Raw genomic sequence first — 21,742 nt, 5'->3', positions numbered from 1 at the left:
AGCAATGTGACAGTGGGATCTGACAAAACAAAAAATGGCTATCAGTGATATTGTGACAGGCAAATTGTTTTTGTGTGCAGTCTATATGTAAATTTATGTCATTATGCATGCACTGTGAGCAGTTTTAACAATCTCCAAAACCAGTTTTAAACATTTTTTTTTCCTTTCTGGTGGAATGCATTCTTTTTTGTACTGCTGAAGCTGTTATAGGAACAATAACACAGCCTGGTTGAGCTTTATTGGATAAGTTCTTTGTTGAATGTATTGAATAGGCTAATGTTGAATTGAATTTGTCTTATACTTCACAATAGCTGTCTAAAATGCCTTTACCCTCCCACAGTCCTAGGAGGGGGTCAAGAGAACCCTGCGTGCGCTTTTACAAGTTTTGTTTAGTGTGTGGTTTTGGCAACTGACAGGCTGATGGACTACCCCCATTGTCTGACCGTGACATCTTCCTACAGATAACAGAAAGTTACTGCTTACTAATTAGGCAATGCTAGGAACTGTAATCTACTTCAGAAATAAAAGTTTAGATGAGAGATGCACAATAGATCAGCATTAATATCAGTATTGGCCAGTGTGCTTGAACATATCGGTATCAGTCCCATTAATAAAACTGGATCGACATTAACAATCAGTTTTCATTTCCATTTTGTTGCCAGTTATGTATGTGGTTGAAGAAGGGAAAGGTAGTCCTAATGGAGTATTCATTTGGGTAAGTGATGCAGAGCAGGATTGGGGGTAGAGTTAAAGCAGAGAATCCCTCTCTGTGGTATGGTCGTTTTTTCACAACGTCGAAAAGGTAGGAATATGTTATATGTATAGACATATGCATTGATACGTGTAATATAAGTAAATATTGATCATCGAGCATAATGGTATAATATCAGATATTGATACTGGCCAAAATTTTCAAAATGGTGCATTCATAGTCTGATTTTTTTCCCACTCAATAGCTGGATATTCCAGATATTAAACTTTGAGACTATGATACTTATACTCAAATATTCATTTATTTTATATTTTCTTGCATATTTAAAAGTCTCGTTATTTTAGTAAAAAAATTAAAATTAACTATTTTGATACAGTTTATTGCTTTCCAGTGATTAGGTGTCCCAAAGTAACAGTGCAATCACAGAATATAGTCAAAGATCTTCCTACTTTTTACATTTTGATGGTGAAATTACAGATTAGATGGGCAATATTTTCTTCCTGTGAAGATACGCAAGAGTTGGCAGAGGTTAGATGCTGCACTAGCCACTGCAGTAAATAAACATATGGGGTTGTTATCTCTTGTCAGAGCTAGGGAATACTCAACTCCCGTAGCCTACTCATTACACTGGAGCTCAAGGGAAAATGCAGAAAGAAATGAAAGACATACCGGAGAAAAAGTGACAGTGATGATGTAAGAGTTGAGCGATCGATTGCAGCCGATAAAGTGAAGAACAAAATGATAGATGCACATGTAAGATATTGGTGTAAAAAGCTCATCTGCATCCTTATGAGAATGTTTTTGATTATATAGGAAGCAACTAATGTAAAAGGAAATTGAAAAGCAGCATTGGTGACATCCACAGAGACTAAAGAGAGAAAGAAAGATGGAAATGATGAGCATGCCCCTGCAGAAGAAAGAGCAGCTGTGAGCACAGTCAAAGACTGCATGCATGCGTGTATGCGTGCGTGTGGGGGTGTAGGCGTGTGTGGGGGTGTGTGCGGGTGGAGAGCAGTGTGTGGCAGTCTCCAGCTAAGTGTATCAGGTGTTTTCCACTCCAGAAACTGTTCACAGTTCTTCACACAGCAAACTTGTAACTCAGTCAACCCAATCAATGGCATTTTTTAAAAATTATTTTTACATTTATTTTTTATTTATTTTTACATTCTGGAGCCAAAGATAAATCCAGCAAGGTGTGAGGAACTTGTTTGGGAAAGATTTTCTCAGTCAATTTTTGCTACTTATTTTTGTATTTTCTATTGTTTTAGTTATGCTAATTTCTCCTTTGATTTTCATCAGTCATCAAATTTGTCTGTACGCTCAAGCTTACAGACAAATTAGCATCATTTTGATGAGGTGGTTAAAAAAATCACAAAACACCAAAGTGTGACCTCCATTCCCTGCTTTATCAAAGACAGATTAAAAACTTCTAACGGATGGAAGAAGAGAACTCCGCAGGTTTGACATTTATCTAGACAAACCATTTCAAAAAAGGTATTCATAATTTGCTAAACTTTTCATCTGTGTTTGAACTGCAAGCCCAATTTAAGCAATTGTTTTTGCTCAAGCATACAGACAAATTCGTATTATTACAATCTCCATTTTTTTCCACTTGCTTCTTGTTATTTAGCAACAAGAAGTCTGCCCTCACTCCTAAGCCTCGTCGAGGTAAAAGATGAACCAGCTCACGAGATTCTCTCAGACAGCTAGGGCTGTGCCTGGTTTTGTGTTGTTTGTATTATAGCACTCACAGAGGCTGTAAACCTTTAAACTGCTTACTGTGTTAGATAGATCAGGAATATGAAATTATGCAAGATGTTTAATTGCTCTGGCACTTTGGAGAGCGCAGATGTTTCAATACCATGCCCATTTGGGTTCTCCGCTAAAAAAAATACCTGTTTTCTGTCATTCCCCCGTCATTCTTTTTTTTTTCATGGCTCCATGATTCAAATTACTATAGAGAATTTGATCATATATTTATCTGTGCAAACCACTTTGCCCAGTATTCTATCACCTGATGTTAAAACTGATTAAATTTGAAGTTGTTGTAACTCATTTTATTGTTTTGAATCTTAAAGCAATGTCCAAATTCAATTTATTAGCATAGTTTGTAACACTTAACCAAGACTGCTCAGTCTTTGTGATTCTCAAAACAGAAAAAAATGCAAATTATTCACTGGGATGTGCATTTTCTTAGACTTTACACTAAAAATGCACTTTTCAAGCTGTAAACACTTGTTACCTATCAGCTTCATCTGGATAATACATTTCAGTTTTGTTTTATTTATAGTGCCAAGTTATTACAAACAGCTCATGACATTTTACTCCACAAACAGATCAAAATCATGTTCAGTTATGTACATGTGATCCACTTTATGTCATGATCTGTGTTTAATTCATTTCATATTTACTTCGGTCTACAAGCATCTGCCTCACCACCAACACCACCATTTCATGACACTTTATTACACTGCAATACTCTCAAATGTAATATATGTATATAATATGTAGCAGAGAGGAGTTTAGAGAAGGAGTTGTGGAGCAGACAGTCTGGTGGAAATTTGAGTACGCCGGAGGTGCGGAGGACAATTGTGGAAAGGCTGGTTCCGAGATGGTTTTTAACACCGGAGGTTTGTTGAAGAAAACTCAAGAAGAGGAACTTAATAGCAACCTGGGAGCACTAAAACACAGGAGAACTTGACCTTGGAGAACAAGGAGACTAAATACTACCCAACAAAGTAGATCAGCTGTTGGAAAGTGGTTTTCATGCAAGTCCTAAAGTCCTCAGAGTCTGATAAAGAACCTGGTGTGTAGCTGTGCACAGATAGAAAAGCCCACCTGCAGAGATCCTCTGAAAAAGTAAGACTCACACTCTCACAGAAAATACACACATACACACCACAATCATGACCTTTACTTTTACCATTGTTCCTTTAAATAACCCCTGGAGCTCCTTAAAGGGCACATTTTGCTTTTTACTTTGATCTCCTGTGTGTATACTGTCAGGTCTTGCATAGTATTCTTATAAATATAATAATTTGATTGGGAAGTAACTTGAATGTTTTTAGTCCAGGGGTGGGCAACTCCAGGCCTCGAGGGCCAGCCTCCTGCAACTTTTAGATGTATCTCTACTTCAACACACCTGGGTCAAATAATGAGGTCATTAGCAGGACTTTGGAGAACTTGACTGCACTGAGGAGGTGATTCAGCTGTTGGATTCAATGTGTTGGACCAGGGAGACATCTAAGAGTTGCAGGACACCGGCCCTCGAGGACCAGGATTGCCCACCCCTGTTTTAGTCACATCATTTAAGACTCCTTTGTATATAGAAGCAGCAAAAACATGTTTTTTATGATTTACCTGCGCTTTTGTAAAATCTTCATCTCAATATGAAGATTTTCATAATCCTATCTAAGGATAATCTGAGATCTGGTTGAGAACTATTGCAACAAGAGCAGGATGAACCCGTTCTGCCAGGTTGAGGCTGTCAATGAGAAGGACTTCATGTCTTATTGTGTCTTATTTCTGAGAGGTAACTGACACATCTATTTTCTGACCTTTACCCATGGACATGAAATTTGAATCATGACCAAAACAATAATGTCTCATAATAGAAGCATCTGAAATTGGCTTGGATGACTGGGCTCAAGGCAAAGAGCCGTATTGTCTGAGGGGAGCTTGAAGTGAATCAAAAAGAGTCTGATGAGATGGTTTGGGAGCCTGATGAGAATGCCTCCTGGCTGCCTCTCAGATTAGATTAAAATACTTTATAAACTAAGCATGTAGGACTCTTGTTACTTCCTCACTGACACATAAACACAGAAATGCGAACTCTTAAAGAGTCCACATTCAACTGTAGCAGATTGTCTCAAATGGGAATAAATCAGGTAGTATTGATTGGTTAGTGCTGACTGTTAGTTTCACTTACTTGGAACATACTTAAGGGTCTCTGAGGATCAGGGGAATTACATTGAAAGGCCATCTGAATGCCACAGTAAGCCACACTGTAATCTAAACCACTTTTTATTGCCTGGGTGAACAAAGAAATAGTTCTGTATGTTAATCTTTTGAACCTCAGGCTTTCCTATAAATTAGGGAGTGTCAATAAGACACACTAGAGGACTGCAAACATTTAAACTTGACCTTATTTTCGAATGCATACGAATTAACCATTGATGTGTTCAGAGGTATAATTTTATGATGTAACCCTGAGTTACAGGGTTATCCCTGTTCCTTTGTTTTATGTTTTGTACTGAACCAAATGTCTGTAAAATAGTTGGGTTTATTCTGAGATCAAATTAATCTATGTAATAATTAGGTCTTAAGGCAATTGGTAGCACATTTTATTAATATCTATATGAATATATGTCAGCTTAAAATAAATGGTCACCAAACATTTCAAATTTTTATTTTGTAAAAAAACAATGGTTAAATACATATTGAATTTTTGCTCTTCTCTATAATGCAGTACCATATATATTTGTGGTTACAGTATGGTAGATTTGTTCAGGGTATTTAAATATTTAACTGAAAACAATGAGGAAAAAATGTTTAACATTATTTTATTTTCTCCTCTTTGATCCCCTCTTTTCCATTACTTAGAGAAAAACTGCTCTTGGACCTTCCTGCCTTGCATCTCCTGATCTCCACGTTTTAGTGCAGAGACCAATTAAATGTTGAAGCGATTTACAAGCTGCTGCCCTGAGCCCAAGCATCAATTGGAAGAATAATAATAAAAAAAATGAACTACCCACTTAATTAATCACCTTGGGGGTCCCCAAATCACTCGAGGTTTATAACAGGGTGGATGGAAATCTGATAGCTCTAGCACGCTGTTAAAAGTCAGCAGAAATGGAAAGCTCTTCTTCACCTCCTTGAGTCAGGAATCGCCAGTAGGCCATGGCATCTGTGTTACATTCTGTGTGTTTCCTTTGAAAGTTTCTCATTCGTCTTGGGCTTTTAAAGCACTGCAGGTGCTAAGGGCTACATAAGAAATGAGGAGAGAAAAAGTTCTTTTTTTCTTTGTTTTTTTAGCTTCCTTTTCTTCCTTTCTTCAATTTATGGTGAAAGGCACAAGTGCAGTGGAAATGTAGTTAGTGAAAAGTCCCCTTTGCATTTCCAGGTCACTTAGCAAGAATCTATGTGGGTGACTGCGGACAAGACACCTCAGGTTTTGATGCAAACAATACAAGCATCCTACAGTTTGCATAGGGAGATGGAATAGTCAGCTGAAATGTGTATTTAGACTAATGTGTGTGCTGCCCATGTTATGTAGAGGTCGCTTTTCATGAGATCAAACATTGGTTTAAAGATGAGTAAATAAAGTGATAAACCACATATTTGATCACTGAGTAAGATTTGGTTGGACAAAATGTCTGTTTGTGTGTGATTCAACTGACTAAAAATAGCAACATAACCATCAAGCTCATGCTCCTGTCAAACTGCTTCCTGTCTTGTCACAAACAGTTCACTGATCTTGTTGTAACTGCAAAACTTCAATCCTGAGAAAGACAACATGGGTCAGATGTGTCCAAAATTAGATTTTACCCTGGACTCGGCATGTAAAACATGGTGGTGGCAGCATCATGCTTTTTTTCAACAGTCACAAGTCAGTGTTAATTCAGTGTTTTATTTTCTATTTTAAATAAATATAAAAATTAATAACGGAAGGAGAATGTTTAGTTGTTGACAGTTGTAACTCAGCTGATGCCCCCTTTCAAGAAGCTATTACAGCAAAACAGAATACTAGACCAGATGTAACCTCTATGGAAAGAAAAAGAAACAGAGAAAAAATATAAAGTTAATTGTTGAAAAAACAGTGAATAATGGAGAGTTGAAGAAAGAAGCAAGGTGAGGAAGTAGTCAGTGTGTCCTCCAGCATCTGTAGAACAGTATAATTAAAGAAATAGCTTAGGACAGTGAGGGGCACAGTTCTGCTAATGTGCTAATATTGGAACAATTTTTTTATGTAGTGCTTAGCATCACTTGGCGTCAATCTAAATTATTTTTTTTCCTGGATAAATTCTAAATTGCTAATTTACTTGATTGTTTTGTAAACTTTTACTTGAATAGAGTTTGATATCTGTGTTGAAGTTTTGTGATCAAATGACAGATGTGATTGTATCAGTGGAGTGAAAAGGCAATGCTGGAGCTCAAGCAGCAAAAGTTCTATACCACTGAAATGCAAGTTAAATATACAGTGATGGAAGGAGCGGAAGGAGAATGTTGAGTTGTTGAAACATTCTTTTTACATAGTAAGTAAAGATGCTTACTATGTTCTGTAAGCATTTTTTAGCTTAGGGTTTCAATTTCTTTTTCAACCATTTCACTGAAGTCTTCATATGCATGAATTCTGTGTGCTTCCCCTACTTGTTTTGTTTCTTACTTTAATCAGCATGAATGGTTTAAGCCACTTAATTGTTGCTTTTTTCACCTTTTACAATAACATATTACCTTGTAGGTTTAAGGTGCCATATTATAAACACACAAAAGGGCTAAAAACAAGCTTGCTGAGGAAGTAGACATAAACACACAGCAGCATTTAATCACAGCAGGTGCTTATTTAAAACGACGTGATTCAGTCTCTTAGTTTTGACAGCGGCTGCCCTGGTTGAGCTGACTTTCTTTATAGAAAGGAGGTAATTGGTGCTAATGCTTCCAAGCACTAAAAGCCAAAAGCAAAAAAAAAGCTGCAAGTGCTTTCTCCTGATTATCCTCTAATGGTCTCAAATTAGCTGAGCATAATCATATGCCTCTTATGCACTGGCTTCCATATCCCTCCTCCAAAAGTCACACAGAGAGCCGGTGGGGGGTAAATGTTAGGCAAGGCAAAAAAAATGAGCTCATATAGGGGAAAAATACAAAACATTCTTAATGATATACACACACCTCAATCTTTATAAATCTGTTATTGTTGTACAGTACGATAACATCTTTGATGTTAAAAAAACGGAAATGTGGAAGTAGAAAGCAACATGAAAAAGTCCTTCATTTTGGATTCTGCTTCCTATTTTATGTCCATAAAGCCAGTGAGTATGGGGATGAATTTTGCAAATACTAAGGCTACCTTGTTGTTTCCTTTTTTCTTGTATGTCTGCTAAACAAGAGAGTAGAGTTTGGCACTGTAATCTGTGCATTGTAATGAACAGTTTAGCTTGAACATAAAGCAATGTGACAGAATACAGGTGGGAGAAGACTCATTTTGTTTTTCTCTGTCTTCCCTGCTTCTGTTCAGAACCTAATTTATAGATGTTTTTATTTGAGATTAACCTAACAAAAATATTGGTGCTTTTTTTTGCTACATTAGAAAATTTAAGTTGTTATTGCATACAAAATGAGTTCAGAAAAGGAGAAAAACATCACAGGAGAACTTAGAAGACTAAATTTAGATGTAGGGCATAAGCAGTTTAACAACCAGTTAAATGTTTTATGGTCCTGAAGAGCATTTCTTTAGTGTACAGTACAGACCAAAAGTTTGGACACACCTTTTAATTCAATGGGTTTCCTTTATTTTCATGACTATTGACATTGTAAATTCACACTGAAGGCATCAAAACTATGAATAACATATGTGGAAATATGCACTAAACAAAAAAAGTGTAAAACAACTGAAAATACCCCTTATATTCTAGTTTCTTCAAAGTAGCAGCCTTTTGCTGTGATTACTGCTTTGCACACACTCTGCATTTTCTTGATGAGCTTCAAGAGGTGGTCACCTGAAATGGTTTTCACTTCATAGGTGTGCCCTGTCAGGTTAATAAGTGGGATTTCTTGCCTTATAAATAGTCATGAAAATAAAGAAAACCCATTGAATTAGAAGGTGTGTCCAAACTTTTGGTCTGTACTGTATATGCTATATTATTTTTCTGCAATGCTATGCTCTAAATGGTTTAACTATATTTTATAATTTTATTGACAAACACCCTATGGACCACGATCAAGTCACACTACTGACTTGATAAACCTTATTTTGAATTATGCCTCAGTATCTGATTTTCAAACGGGTTTCGTCAGCTGCTGACAATTCCCCCAAGTTGGTAAGGGCAAAACATCTGCCAAAGATCATTTCTTGTGGTTTATTCAAACTCAGCAGGGAAGTTTCTTTTGCATAACATCTGCAAGCCAAAGTCATTTTTTGTGTGATTTCTATTGATCTGAAATTAAGGAGACTAGAAGTCGGACCACCTTTGCTACTCATCTTCAGTCCCAGACAGGGATGAACCGGGAGTAGAAACCCTGGATTTTCTCTCAAACAGACCTGCTGCCTGTCACAGCTGTGATAGTCTGTTTAATAAAAATATTACTATACATTTTCCCTTAGGTCTACATGCACTATTTTTGCCAAATGGATTGTCTCACCTTTCAATTTGAGTTTTCCTAGGAGTATAAAATCACAAATGTTTATTTGATTTCAACAATTCAATTGCAAAATATCCCATATCAATACATTTTCATCATCTGACAGAATGCTATTCCTACTCCCCAATGAGGTTCAGATGTCACTGAGGTGTTTGTTCTTGTCTGTCGTTATGACTGCGATTTCCCCCATTGGGGTTTCAGCAGGACAGCCTCCCCTGCTTCAGCACAAGGTGAAGATCCTTTCAATTAGCTTCTAAGTTATTCCAGCAATATCTGAAATTTGAGTGGCAGCATAGTTTTATCTCGGGGAAAATCTAGACACATGTGGTTACTGTGGTTGTAAAGCTGCATCTCACATCCACTGGGAATCTGCATTGTAAGTGTTTTTGAAATACAGGCAAACTTACTTCCTGTCTCTTTTGATATGAATATTGTATTGATCTTATGACAAGTTTTTAGTGGGAACATTTAAGACTTTCCTTTGGGGGTTGTCATGGTTTCATACTCGGACCTCTTTTTTTTTTTCTCTCTTCCTGCTTCTTGGTGTCTGTTGTGAGAAAACATGAAACGTCTTTCCAATTTCTTACTCTGTTTTTTGTTCTTTATGTTTGTCCGCGTATAGCACTTTGGTTAAATTTGTTTTTGTTCACATAAAGTGTTATTAAAGAGCTTGATCAGTTTGGAAATTATTTACTTTATTTGACCTTGAAGCGATGCTCATTGTTGCTTTTTTAATGATGTCAGTAGCCTTGTCCCCATCTTTTTGAAATGTTCCAACTCTAGTCATATTTGTCTTCAACAGAATACTGAAATAACACAGATGTGAAATATTGTTCTGCTCCTTTTTAAACAATTCCTACTGCACATGAACAGAATTACATACTGATTCTGAGTAAAACATAATAAACACATTTCTATTTCACTATTGTTTACATAGTGACTGTTTTGGCCTTTTTTTCTGCAGTTGTCCATTCTTTAATTATCCAGTCAGTAAAGAAAGTTTCTTTTTTTCCTGAATTTCCTGAGAGACACTTCTTCTCTTTGGGAAAAGCTTGACACCTATAGTCAGGAACTGCCTGAGGTTCTTTTTCTTTCATTTTCCCTCTTCCTGTCTGCTCAATATACTGTGATAAGGACATAAACCTGCAGACATGAACACGTTTTTCTCTAATTATTCTTTCTTTCTATGTGTGTGCACTATATCACTGTCTTTGAAGTTTGAAATAGCAGTTGAAATGAAGGTCACTGTATATTTTTAAAAATGTTTTCATCTGAGATTAATTAATTTTCTGTTTCTGTCTGAGGACCTTGTCTTTTTTATCCAAAAATCTTTTTTTGTTGTTGGTGGTGGTTGCCTTGCTTTTTCATTTGGTATTTTTTGTTATTGTTGTGGTTGGGAAACTTGCCATAAAGAAGGGACATCTCCCACCGCGGAACATGACCTGTTGTATTTCAATATAGGTGATGCTGGCTGTGTTGGATGGGTTGAATTATGATAAACAAGAATATTAATTCTCTAAAGCAAGATCTGAAGTATTAAAGTATTAATAAGTATTAAATATCTTATATAACTCATTTCATTGGTAAAACTTTTGCAAACTGTGCATGTCAACTTTCCTGCAGTTTTGGAGGGGAAGTGCTTTCCAGCTAGCTGCCCTTTCCACAAATATTCCTTGAAGGCTGACCTATGATCACACCCTCACCCGCCCCCTGTCACTGCCGACAGCTGAACACCAGGCGCTGTACGGCCGCACGAGTTGAAATGTCATTCACACTTCTTTTCTTCCCCATTTATGCTTTTCTCATGTCTTCTCCGTCTTCATTTCTTGCCCACACTTCTGTCCCTCCTTCCCCATTTTTATATCCGACAGGATTATCGCAGCATGAGCTGTTGCGTCCCCTCCCGATCCATTTATTTTATCAGCTTCTGAAGATTTATTTGCCAGTCACACCTCCCACTCATCAGTTTTCCCCACCAAGACCCCAACAGCTGATTTATAGATGAAAATAAATAAATAAAATATATATAAAAAAACAATTGACAATTTGGTCCTCTGTCACTTCTATGGAGAGCCCCCTGCCTCAGCAACCCTTGTTTCATTTTGCCACATCTGGAAAGCCCATCTTCATTTCTGCTAGGTCATTTGACTACAGCAATAACTCTGTATGACTTCGGTGAAGATGCTGCGTGGCATGATTGTGACTGCCCTGTCAGTTGGTATTAGGCAGATGGTTTCCAGCGGGGCGTTATGTGTGTGAGTGAGAGAGACAGAGAGATGGAGGGATGTTGGATGGGGAAAAGCTGTTACTGTTGTTGTGCAAAGATAAAGCTCCAATAATACCCTTGCTGGAGAATCAGAGATTGAAATACCGTTTCTTTGAAAATGCGGTCGATATGAAGGAATGAGCAATGAGTTCAACACTATCAGATTTAGAAAACAACAATTCCCACACAATACATTGCTCACAAATGACTGTTTTGCTCCATATCATTGAAAGCTTTCAGTATAGACTTTAAACGTGTGCTGTTCACGCAGTGCTGTTAATGCTGATTTGGAGACATGGGAAAAAGTGTTTTAAGCATAACAATCATAAAGTCCTATTTTGGACCAATTAACAAATCTTACATCAGACTACAATCGTTAACTTCTAAATACTAAATTAGGATTTCCTGTCTTAGAAAGCAGCGTATAATTGTAGTGGGGAAGGATTAAATTGCTTTCAAGATATGTTGCATACAAAAAATTGGAATGCATTTTAATTCAGCTCTCAACCTGTTGGTGTCAACAGTTCACAGAGACATTTATCATATACGGTATATCTATAGTCTGAACTTTCCTTTGGTTAATTTCTGCAGAAGAGCTGCAAAACACCCAAATATCTTATGCTATTTGTGTTTAGAACAACTTTGAACAGAAATCTTCAATTCTTGCGATACAGATTTTTCATTAATTTTCAGTCATGGGTTTGACTGGGCTAAATTGCACATGGACATGCTTTGATGTTAGCTCTGGCTGTATGTTCAGTGTTGTCAAGTTAGAAGAGGATGTTATGCCATACTATCAAGTTTGTTTTATTTTTTATTTTTGCAGCGTTAAAGGTTTTATTCTATGGTTGACATGTATTTATCGCTATCCATTTTTTGGCATTGATGGCCTTTATTGGAAAGTATGAAGGGGTGAGAGAGAAAGTTTTACTAATGACAAGAGCTACATCCAGCAAAGGAACTGGCAAAGGATAATCCTTCATAATTAGGTGACCTATTAGAAGCAGCCCTTTAGCATCCTCAGATTTACAGCAAAACTAATACCAATCAACAATAACATCCAACATTTTTGTTGATAAGTCCTATGAAGAGCCTAGTTGAAAACATGTCTATTGCTGCTTGTAGAGGCAGAATAAACTACTTTAAAAACATATTTTTTACTCTAATTATTCTCTATGTTCTTACAGAATATATTGACACAAGTGTCAGAAACACCAGCACATACATTTTGACAAAGGAGATTTTTTTGAGACATCTCCAGAGAGGCAAAAAGAAACCCGAAAGCCCTGTCTTAAAAAAAATTAGTACCTTGAAGAAAATTCTTTCCAGTTTAAAGTGTGGCCTAAACTAAATTAATGTGGTACCCTGAAACCAATTTTTTGACTGCATGTTGTCTATTTGTTGATCAACAAAAGGGACTAATCTCCTTGTGGAGAGAGGCTCTGGCCCTGTTGAACTGAAGGATAAACTTCAAACAGCTGGTGTCAAATAGGGAAAGGGTCAACATTATTCTTTTCCTGTATACTTCAGGGTCCTCGTGATGTACGTCAGAAGTGGCAGTGTGTGTCTTATCTGCAGAATGAGTCAAAAGCAGCACTCTTTGCCTTTGTCCTTGGCATTGGCAGATGGTAATAAATGGGGATATTGAAGACTCAAAAAACTACTACACTGGCAATCTCCAAAGCCTGTCCTGCAAAGTATTTCTTTTACGCCGTTTAGTGGATCATGCAGTGTAAAATAGAAGATCTATTTCTTGCAAAGGTTTTTCTTGGAATTTTGCTAAACCAAAAAAGTACAATGGTAGAATGATAGCCTTCAATGATAATCAAAATGGCTTAAAATCCAATTTAGTACTCTCAAAACCTTAACATGTACTGTAGGATTTTATTTCCATAATGGAAAAAATTTGGGGGATCAACTATGAAATTAGTCCTGTGATTAATTTGCTTGATTAAACAAGGATTGAAGTTCCATCTATCCATGGCCATACATACTGTAAATATTAAATGAGTGAAACCGATTTCATATAGCAACGACATGTATTTGCGATACTATAAAGCCTAATGACCTAACATTACCTTTACTATATGGAGAGTCAGTTGCAGGTTGAGAGCTGCTCATAAATGTCTGCAAATAGTGATCAGAGACCATCCTCAGTGACTTTAAAATCATATAGAGAGTCTTGCTGACTTTTGATTGTCAATTTGAGATATGTGAATTCTCTGTTCAGCTTGTTGAACACTGATTATACTGAGTGAAAAGTATATGCAGTTAAATGTCATTGTAATTATTTTTAAAAATGACATGTACAAATAGATTATGATTGAATGCTTTTGACCGCATCTGTCAAAATGACAGAATGAAAAGGTCCTGCTTCAATTCTCAGTACAAATCAAAGCGTAAAACAAGGGGCTGTTTTTTTTTTTGTTTGTTTGTTTCCATGCCACCTACCTTCAGTCTCAACAGCATACACCCAGCATTGGAGTTTATGATATAACCTTGGTGAACTTTTCTGTAATTTCCAGAATCCATAAAGCAAATACTATTTTAATCTTGGACAAAATGGGCTGCATGACCACTGCAGGGAAATAGTTTCACTGTCAATATTAATATGAAAGGCAAACCTGCATTCACAATTGTGACTGCACATGGGTATTGCTTTGTTTACTGATATTATAAGGCCACGCTGAAGGAAAGGCAGGTTTTAGCTTGTGAAGATGGGCTGAGATCAGGAAAAAATGGTTTAGATTTTCAAACTCATTCAATGTTGCAAAGTAAAACCTCAAGTACTTCCATAATCAAAGTTTTAGAGGAAAAAAAGGTATTTTGTTTGATTTAAATCAAACATGAATGAACTTCATTATATCCACCATTGTTCATCATTATTTTTGGCTGCATTTCTGCCTTACCATTATTCATCTATGCCACTTTAGAGTTCTGAAACTCTTGATGAATGCCCTTTGCATCAGTCATGATTGATTACATGCTAGCTGATGACTTGCTTTATCACTTTTATGCTCAGAATATGTCAGAGGTCGTTTCTCCTCCCAAATTTCTTGTTTTTAAGCGTTTTTTTTTACTTATCTATGTTTTATTTCATTAAAAGTGACAGGATTGGGAGTCCAGAGTAAACAGAGTTTGCAAAGGAGAATAATAATCAGACACCCCTGAAAACAAAAAGGAAGGTAAACTCAACCTTTAACCTATACATTATGAATCATGCATTAAAGCCCTCCTTCTCAAGATATGTTTGACTCAAAATCAGCACTAAACAACTGTTGGATCTCCCACAGGACAAAAGAACCAATCTGTCTATTTGAGCTTGGGCTCCAGGGCAGAAGATTAAATTGCTTATTGAGATCTTTGTTTTCAACACATTATTTGTAACTACCTCTGAAGGCAAAATTTAACAGAAAAAGTTTTCTATAAACCCACCTAGCCTCTCAAGAGCAATACATTCTTTTCATTGTCATCTCTGTTTTATATCACTACTTGCCTTATGTGAAAATGTATTCTGAGAGTTATGTGAAACATTCATGAGATTATTTATACTGTGGCTTCAGTGCAATCACACATCAAATCTCTTGTGTCCACAGTTCCAGCTACAATCTACAAGGTGTCAGAAGATATCATTGTAAATGAGGGCAGTAACGTGACACTCAGCTGTTTGGCAAGTGGCAGGCCGGACCCTCTAATCACCTGGCGGCTGCTCAACCCCTCAGGTAAGAAACATGCAAACATTGCTCATTATTTTGGTTATTTTGTCCAGGTGTCTCACAGGTTGTGAGACAGATTTTGTCATTATATACCGTTAATGTTCAGTTTCTTACCTGACCCCCGATACGCAAACACAGTTTGAAATACTGTATCTAAATCTAGAACTATAGATTTCACCATGTGAAGTGCTGTAAGAAATATATTTTGTATCCTACAGACTTCTTCTGTTTAATTCTTTCAATGAAATGTTTCAGATAAATAGACAAGGATAACCTGAGTAAATATGAAAATATACATATATTTTTAAATAAATAGTTATTTTAATTATGGATAAACTTAAAACCTAATAGCATACCTTCAGTAAGGAAAGAAAGGCTTGCTGTGTTTTGTGTCCCCATGAATGTGTAATCAGTACGTCCGTAAATTAATTCTGATAGGATGGGCAAGGTTCACCATCGCTCCATGTTTTAATGTTTTTAATCATTTACTGTCTCTAATCGTGGAATTTTTTTTTGACTAGGGCATTAAATGCTGCTTCTTGAGATACTTTAGCTTACCTTATGTTGTCATACAGCTTCTTTTTAATTTTATTTATTTATTTAATTATTTAGTAGTTCAACAGGCCTGACTGTAGCAAATAAAACTGCCAACGCCCAGTTAATTTGCGACCCACCACAACAAAATTGAGAGCAAGTCTCCCCAGGGGCATTTGGAATTATTTACAGATTTTGAAAGTGCAGATTCTAAGATTTCTAATAATGTCAAACATAGAAATAAAAAAAGCAGATATGGTCATTGGAATGTGAGCAAATTGTCCTCAACGTTTCAAAAGAATTGACCTCAAACATGACTTTACTTTGCAAAAACCCAACACTCCCCTGTTGACTGGCAACTGGTATGACTGGGAAAGTGTACAGTCAAAAGCTCATGTTTGTCTGGTTAGAAATTTTTAGAGGTTTTTGTCCCTTTTTCCAACAAGGCTGTTGTGAAAAATGTTGTTGGAAGTCATGGAGTCATCTGTGAACCATGAACTGTAGTGGAACTAAATCATGCCTAAATACACACTGAAGGAACTACATTTCTTGGCTGACTGGGGAACGCCTTGGGATTCCTCCAAAGGAGCTGGTCCAAGTGGCTGGGAAATCTGGGCTTCTTTGCTTAGGTTGCTGCCCCCCCATCTGACTCCGGATAAGCAAAAGATAATAATGAATACAACATGTTGGACGATGTTTTCTTTCAGCAACATTGTCACAGTTGTTTATTTTTCCTGAAGCCGTGCAGCTCAACTGCACAACAAATACCAACAAGCAGCCATTATCAACAAAAACTCTATCCACCATGAAGCATGGCAATGGCAGCATCATGCTCTGGTTGTGCTTCTATGCAGCAGGCACTGGAAAAACAGAAAATATTGCCAAATCCAAGATAATCTAGGATATATGATTTTCAACAAGACAATTACCCCAAATAAACAGCAAAGCTACTCAGAAATAGCTCAAAGAGAAAAAGAAGGACACTGAGGTGCTCCCAGTTCAAAGACCAGATCAGATTCATACATAATCTTATGGTGAACATTAAAGAAGATTGATTCCAAAGCCACCTGACAAAGCTTGAGCTTGTTAGGGAGAGTTGATTGACCAGATGTGATAGCCTGAGTGAGTCCAGTCCGACTCAGGGCAGCCAGTGATGCATCTAATGTCACATGCGGTTCATATTTAAGCAATCACTCATGTTATCTTTTTTTATATTAATTAAGTGACATGTTTGGTTTTCACTTTAAAATTTAAATAATTGCTTTCCTTTTTCCAAATCCTTGCCAAATTGTAATGACCTTGGCATTATTTACAACAGCAATTACAACCTGAAGCCTCCAAGGGGATGAACACTTTTATAGGCATTTTTTTCTCAGATGTTAGCAGTATTTTGATTTTGGGATGTAGTGCTTTTTCAGAGAAACAATGCATGTCTCAGGTCCCTGATAAGCTCGTAGAGTGATGGATGAAGATTGTGGAGTTGATGAAATCCCAGATTTGATGAGAGATTTGTGCTGATGGAAAGCCATTCTATATTCATCTCGCTTTATCATTTGCCTCGTCACCTTGTCAGTACTCCAGACATGTTTCACTGACCACATCTGTTTTCTGCACCTGGAGTCTGAATAAATTGGAGAGGTGTATTGCCTCTTTTCCACATAGGCATTAAAGAAGGCCAATTTGTTCTCCCTAATTTTACATGCCTTATGGATCAGACAGTCTGCAAGCTTCTCTGAAGCGCAGTGGAAGTGGAAAACTTTTTTTTTATTGCCTATAAAGTCAAAACAGTGGGTAGTTCAGATTTCTAATAAAGGTGTTGAAATACCTTTGTATACAGTGATGGTATTTTGTTTGGACGAATAGATGAAAATATCTATCGAGGTACAGAAAAGGTAATATCTGAGCTACAACAGTCTGCTTTTATTTGACATTTCAAATTCTGTTTTCATAACGTTGCTTTTTTATATTTTTTATTTGCTTTCCCTGTGTGTTATTGAGAAAGACATATTTTAAACAAGAAGGGAGATTGAAAAAAAAGAAACGGTCAATGTACAGACAGGATTGAAACCTGCACTATGTGTCTGCATGCCACATATGGCTTCCTGAGAGGAGAGCAGCACTTAATTTGAAAACACTGGCACTGTTATTATTTTGGCTGCTGTTTTGTGGGAGTCTTTCTCTGCAGAAACCTTAAGTCTGATGCAGCTCATGAGTGTGTGCAGGGAGAGATAATAGTGTCTGGCAGATGGCAGGCTCACCCCTTCACACTGTTGTGCTTAGCTACCAAGCTTCTCGACTTTTTGCAAGGACCCCAGATGTTCACAGGAAACAAACTGCCAGTCAAATTGAAGAGTCAAGCTTGTATGTGGTGTGCAATTTAAGCCTTTGTTCTGCTCTCTAAAGCTGTCTTCACACTTACTCAGATCTTTTCACGTTTGCTATCATACATAAGTATATGTTTTAACGTTTTGCAAATACAAGATAAACCTTTGTTTATTGACAGGTTATTATGAGAAAACAAATTATTTCCAAAAGATTATATTGGAAAAAATCATATTATTCTGTTGTAGTGGAGGTTACATTTAAGATAAAAAATTATTCATATAGCTGGAAGATATATGTTTCAAGTAAACTTTTATTTTGCCTAAAGGGTCCTTGTGACTTGAGTGGTCCAATCAGACCCCTGACTCAAATCTGATAGATAATCTGTGGAGTAAGTGAAGGATTAGAATAATGGCAAGGGGGCTTCTGACCTAAAAGACTTGGAGCATGTCACCAAAGATCACTATACTAATGGAAACATGCAAAATATGATCAGCAAATATCAGAAGGCTTTGACTGCTGACATGCCTATAAATATTTTTCTATTAATTATTTAGAAGTGAGAATTTTAAAATGTATTTTTGTTTTATATTGTTATCTTTTGACTGATGTCTTTTTCATTTCCTATGAGAATCTATGAAATCCTAAACCTGCCAGGGGTGTGGATAATTTTGGCCATAGCTTTATGCACAGCACATTTGGAGTCTCTGAACTGTGAAACTCCTAGTGTTGAATTTTTCAACAAAATTTCCAAAATTATCTATTTCTGCCTGGTAGACCTTGAGATCAAATTATGTGCACTATGTTGTAAAATTCATAAAACGGTTGAATGAGAAAGGCAATGCTTAAATGTATTTTCATACACCAAGGAGACACAAAGCAAACACTCAACTGTGTCACAAGGATAAGAATCGAGTTTTTAATCTCATTCCAGCATGGATGCACATGTATTTTCGATTTGAACTGCTTGCAATAATAGCATAGAGACACCTTACTTATTTTAAACTGTTACATAAATGACACCATTACACAAATACACAAAATAAAATAAAAAAAATGCCACAAGGTCATTGCTAGAGCTTAAACCTCATTACACTGAACTTATAATCACTCATTTGTTCATATTCCCTGTTGCTTACACCATGTGCTCCTGCCAATGAGAATAAGGCAAAGCAAAAAGAGAACAAAACAGCATTATTACCATTTTTGATTTTATTCAATAAAAAAAATATATATATATATCAAAGCAACTACTCTCATGCTAGAAGTCTGGCAGAAGCTCCCACGTGTATGATTACATAAATATGGAGATGCAGACTGATGACTTTGTGCACATGTTAATTTGAATAGGTCTTTGAGAAAATTAGGTGGCATACAAACACAAGGACAGAACAAACCCTCATGCTATACAGTTCCACTGCACTCTTGGCTATTTCCTACTGTGTGTTTGCTCTTATGTGTCCCTAAAGAGTCAAAATCAATTAATTTGAAAATCCTTAAGAACTCAAGGATATCAGCAGAGCATAGAAATGCCTGAGCACCCAGGCTCACTCAACAAGAAAATTATCTTCATGCCACATGAGACAAGTCCTTTGGAGTAATGGCGGCAGCTGAGAGATGTTCATCAGCCAGACATGTCTGACTTTTCCATTAAAATCCTCTTTAGGTCTGCACAGTTAGTATGAATGAGGAATTGCAAAATATGCAATGATTGGCATGATCTTGACAGGTTCAAAATGGTTTAGCAGAATCTACAAGCAAATAATTTCTGTATCTACACATAAACTCTTTTAAAGCGGTGTAGCTTTTTTCATGATGCAAAATCAATGTATCAGACCAAATTGAATATTATGTATTCATTATAAATTATTCCAAGGTTTGTCATCTTCATAGTTTGTCTGGTTAGAAGCCTTGATGGTAAAACCTCATGAGAAAAACCTGAAGTACTCCTTTAGGATGAAATTACATGAGTGACAAATGATGCTAACTGTTTCAGCTGACATTTCATTTTAGGATTTATTTACTGCACAGTCATAGCAGTAATTCTCAAGGTGTCCATGTTCATTACTGCTGTCATCTGTTTCTACAGTGCGTCCAAGCTTTAGCATTTTAGCATCTGCTTCACTTTTTCACTGATGCTGCTGACTATTTCTGTTGGTTATCATGCAGCTAATTAGATTAAAACTGGCGTGTTTGGTTTCTTAATGACAAACTAGCTTGCAGCTAGCTGGTTGGAAATCTAACCAGAAATTGCTTTTTGCGGTGATGAAAATAGATGCATAACTGGGCTCCACCAAAGAGACTGACGATATGTTTGTCACCGAGACACAAACTCTGACAGTCGATTGCTTACATTTCACTGAGCTAGATTTGAATCTAGACTAAAAAATCTGTGATTTGTTGAAGTCTGCCAATACTCTTGTTTTGAAACTGCAGACAGCAGGAACTGACATGACAATACAACAAGAGATACAAATATATCAAACCTGGTGCTCATTAGTGTTGGCAGGAGTAGGAGTTAGAGATGAATTGTACCGATAATACAACTTTTCAAGCGATATTTACAATGGTCTAACTAAACATTAATGTCAAGATATGTTTGTGTTTACATAAGCTTGTAATTATTCTACAGGTTGAGACAATCTCTTCTTGCTGAAATATTACAACATAATGATGAGAAGCTCTTGTTGTGGCAGGCTTGCACATATTTACTTGCTCAAATTGACAAATGAAGAGAACAAAGCATCTTACCAGTGTGGGATTAATTTTTGCATGATGATAACTATTGAGAATTGCTTAGTTTTACTTTTACTAACATGAATTTCATAAACACCAACTTGGTTACTCTTCAAACAAAACAAAATTTTGAATATTCAACATAATTTTTCAGGTTGGAAAAAAAGTGTTTTTAATTGTTTTTTGACAATGGTATTTCCTTAGGTTGGGACAAGCATATATTGGTGCATATGATATATTATATATTCTATATCGCATAAAGATTGCTCAAACCAGAATTACTATGTGGTTAATAATTTAATTAAAAAGTTATTTTCTTAGCTTTTCCGAAGCTATTGCTAGACATTCGTCTTGAGACTTAAATGTTTTTCTACATCTCTGCCAGTCATCGGTGAAATACCCGGTCTGGGTTTTGCCAGTTTGAGTACTTTTTGAAGAGAGCTAATTAAATGCTTTCTAGAAAGAAGACTGTGAAATTATTTATTCTCATTGCACTGCACAAAACTGGGGGCATCCACTTCCTATTGACTAGACATTCACCTATGTAATAAAAAATGCATTTGGGGATCAGTAGACATAAGCTAATGCTTCCTTTTAACAGGATGGCACCACAGGGACTTAACTACTGTATATTGCCAGTATTAAAGCCACCACTGTTGATGATTTAAATATAAAAATTTGCAATAGTTCTTTTTTTTTTCAAATGGAAAAAATATATTTTTCTTTAATTTAGAATTTTTGACATGCATTTTGATAGTTCACAAAAAAGAATGGACAGGGGCCATGCTCATTATGAGGGATTGCTGCAAAGGTAATGACTCACTGCAATCATTTGTACATTATTTTCACATGATTGTTCATGAGAAGAAATTGATGCAAAGTGAGTAACTCAATAAAATTGATTGGGTTTCCTTTGTCAGAAAACATTTTACCAGTTAGCATAGTAAAACAGAAATGATTTATAAAAAGGATAGGATTGGAGTGCATGAATTCTGAACATCTCTATATACGGATAATTGTATATATCTATGTTTCACCTGAATATGTTTTTGTTTTGCAAAGTGCCTTGAGGATACATTGCTTTTGATTGCCACCGTA

The 21,742-nt window shown here is 36.4% G+C and overlaps 1 protein-coding gene across 5 annotated transcripts in view; it reads left to right on the top strand.

The window, feature by feature from the left end:
* lsamp (limbic system-associated membrane protein) overlaps window positions 1-21,742 on the top strand; it is a 737,122-nt gene that overhangs the window by 677,568 nt on the left and 37,812 nt on the right. For all 5 annotated transcript variants that reach the window (XM_023351201.1, XM_023351200.1, XM_023351202.1 and 2 more), the window contains one exon: window positions 14,933-15,058. In XM_023351201.1, the coding sequence (XP_023206969.1) occupies window positions 14,933-15,058 (126 nt within the window). The remainder of the gene's footprint in view (window positions 1-14,932; window positions 15,059-21,742) is intronic.

This window comes from Xiphophorus maculatus, chromosome 18 (genome assembly GCF_002775205.1).
Source record: "Xiphophorus maculatus strain JP 163 A chromosome 18, X_maculatus-5.0-male, whole genome shotgun sequence".
NCBI lineage: Eukaryota > Metazoa > Chordata > Actinopteri > Cyprinodontiformes > Poeciliidae > Xiphophorus > Xiphophorus maculatus.
This window is presented reverse-complemented; position numbering and strand designations above follow the sequence as displayed.